General features: G+C 22.7%; 1 protein-coding gene across 1 annotated transcript; it reads left to right on the top strand.

Annotated features, from left to right (window-relative positions):
• The first annotated feature begins 356 nt into the window (after positions 1 to 356).
• Positions 357 to 2220, top strand: LOC108770050 (odorant receptor 43a-like). The gene is made up of 5 exons (XM_018521341.1): positions 357 to 805; positions 924 to 1023; positions 1239 to 1358; positions 1745 to 1900; positions 2164 to 2220. The coding sequence occupies exons 1-5, from the start codon at positions 357 to 359 to the stop codon at positions 2218 to 2220; spliced, it is 882 nt and encodes a 293-aa protein (XP_018376843.1).
• Positions 2221 to 2466: the final 246 nt, after the last annotated feature.

Below are 2466 nucleotides of genomic sequence, written 5' to 3'. Positions count from 1 at the left end.
TAATTTTTTAAACAAACACACATATTTATGCATATCTATGTGTCTAATTTATATTATTAATTTATTAATTTATATTATTAAATTATTAATTTATGTTAATAGCAAACTTAAAATTAGAAATTCAGAATTATAAAATAAAATCGTACATTGTTTCGGTATTTACTTATATCCTTTTCTTTTTTCTATCTATCATTTTTCTTAAAAATACAAGATTATTTTTTTTCGATTCTATAATCATTAAGCTTATAGCTTAGAATTAAACCTATTGTATAATAGTTTCTCTGTTTCAATAATATTAAATGTGCATTAAAATGTACAATATTAACAATTTTGAAGCTATCATACCAATCATTGATATGATTGCGGAGGATTGGATAAAATCAAAAAATGCGCAAGAGAGAAATATTATGATCAGAAAAGCGCAAATTGCACGTATGATTGTTGTGTGTGCATATTGTATCATGGCCATAGGATGCTTATTTGTTATCGTTCCCCCTGGATTTGGAATACCGATAAGATTAACGACCAATATTACTGATCCAGGCAGAATAGTACCACTACAAACTCATTATATTTACGATGTAACAAAACAACCTCAGTACGAACTGACGTATATTAGCCAAACTATCTATATAGTTCTCGCAGTTCTGTCTTATACTGGAATCGATCATTTTCTTGGGTTGCTAATTTTCCATATATCCGGCCAATTGAACATTCTCAAAAATCGTTTGATAAATTTGAATAAATATATCAATTCTCACGACATGTTAAAGATATGCGTGGCACGACACATTCGTTTACTTAGGTATAGTATTTTCTGAAAATATTTACGGTAATAATTAATTTGTGAAATATATATGATAATAATAATTCGTATAATTTATTTTTGTTTTATATCTAATAATATAAAATATCTTTCATAGAGCTATTGCTATTATTGAAGATGCATATAATATAACACTTCTCTCATTATTTCTATACTTTGCAATACTCTTCGCTTTCTACGGCTTCCGCATAATCAACGTAAGTTAATATTTAAGCAAATACTTGAAAATAAAAATTTATTTATAAATTAATTTTGAATAAAAAAATAAATTTACAAAATTATTAACGAAAATAACATCTAAATTATATTTAAAAAAGAAATATTATTATTGTTATATTTATAAGATATTATTTTAAATGTATAAATTTAAATTACAAAATGCTTCTATCACGCATCTTATAAATTTATATAGTTATTCGACGAAGGAAATGATTTATCACTCACACATTTGGTATTCTTTATGTCTACATTTTTTAATTTATTTGTACATATGTGTCTATATTGTGCTCTTGGCGAGTTTTTAGTAGCCCAAGTAAGTCGTTTTTCTTTTCTTATTTTTATAAACGTCGTATATACGACGCTCTATACATTAATACATATTTTTTATTTAACAAAGATATTATTATTAATAAACACTAAAGTTTATTATTTTTCACATACAAATAGCGAAAATTAATATCAGATATATATCAGATAAAATAATTTATATTAAAAAATTAAATATTGTGAAAATTTAATGTAAACTTTTGAAAAAATAAAAATTAATACATAATTTACGTTGTATTTATTGTTTACATGAATATATTAATTTACATTTTAAATAACAGTACAAATTGATTTATAATAAATGAATTTATTTTATTAAAAAATAATATATAGATACAATTTTTATCCAAAAACGCTTTTAATATATTTTAGTGTAATGAAATATATTATGCAGCCTACAGTAATGAATGGTACTCCGTGAATCCAAAAATTGCACAAGACTTGTTGTTTTTGCTAATAAGAGGTGCCAAACCGATATATCTCACAGCTGGAAAAATGTTCCCCATGACAATGATGACATTTTGCAGTGTAAGATATTTTTGTATTTAATTATAATTATTTAAAAAAAAGCATTTAAATGGTTTTAATGATATTTCGTATATATGTAATAAGTCTACATTATAAAATAATTTAAAAACTTCTAAATATTTTATTTTATATTATACCCGTGTATATTTTAGGTATATTTATGTATCTATTTTATATATACACACACACATTATGTATGTCCTCAATTTCGTGATTACATACCTATCCATATTATTAATTATTACTAAAAATATTTTTTTCAGTTAATAAAAACATCAGTCGGGTATATATCTGTTTTGCATACAACGAGAAGTCGTTAAAAAAATCAAATAAATCTGAATTTTTTGGAAAATGTTATTATTTTATAAAATGCAATAATCCAAAGTTGTGTAAATATTAAAATGTTATTACAAATAAATTACAAAGTTTACTGTATAATTTAAAAAATGTGTTAGAAATTATATTAGATAATAAGAAGCATTCTGAAATTAAATTTAATTCTATATTACAATTTAAAAGGAACCATTTTCAAATCAAACCAGCAAATATCAATTGTTGATATTAAT

Source organism: Trachymyrmex cornetzi, unplaced genomic scaffold, assembly GCF_001594075.2.
Source record: "Trachymyrmex cornetzi isolate Tcor2-1 unplaced genomic scaffold, Tcor1.1 scaffold99, whole genome shotgun sequence".
In the NCBI taxonomy this organism is placed as follows: domain Eukaryota; kingdom Metazoa; phylum Arthropoda; class Insecta; order Hymenoptera; family Formicidae; genus Trachymyrmex; species Trachymyrmex cornetzi.
Note: the sequence above shows the minus strand (reverse complement) of the source record. Positions and strands in the feature narration are given on the sequence as shown.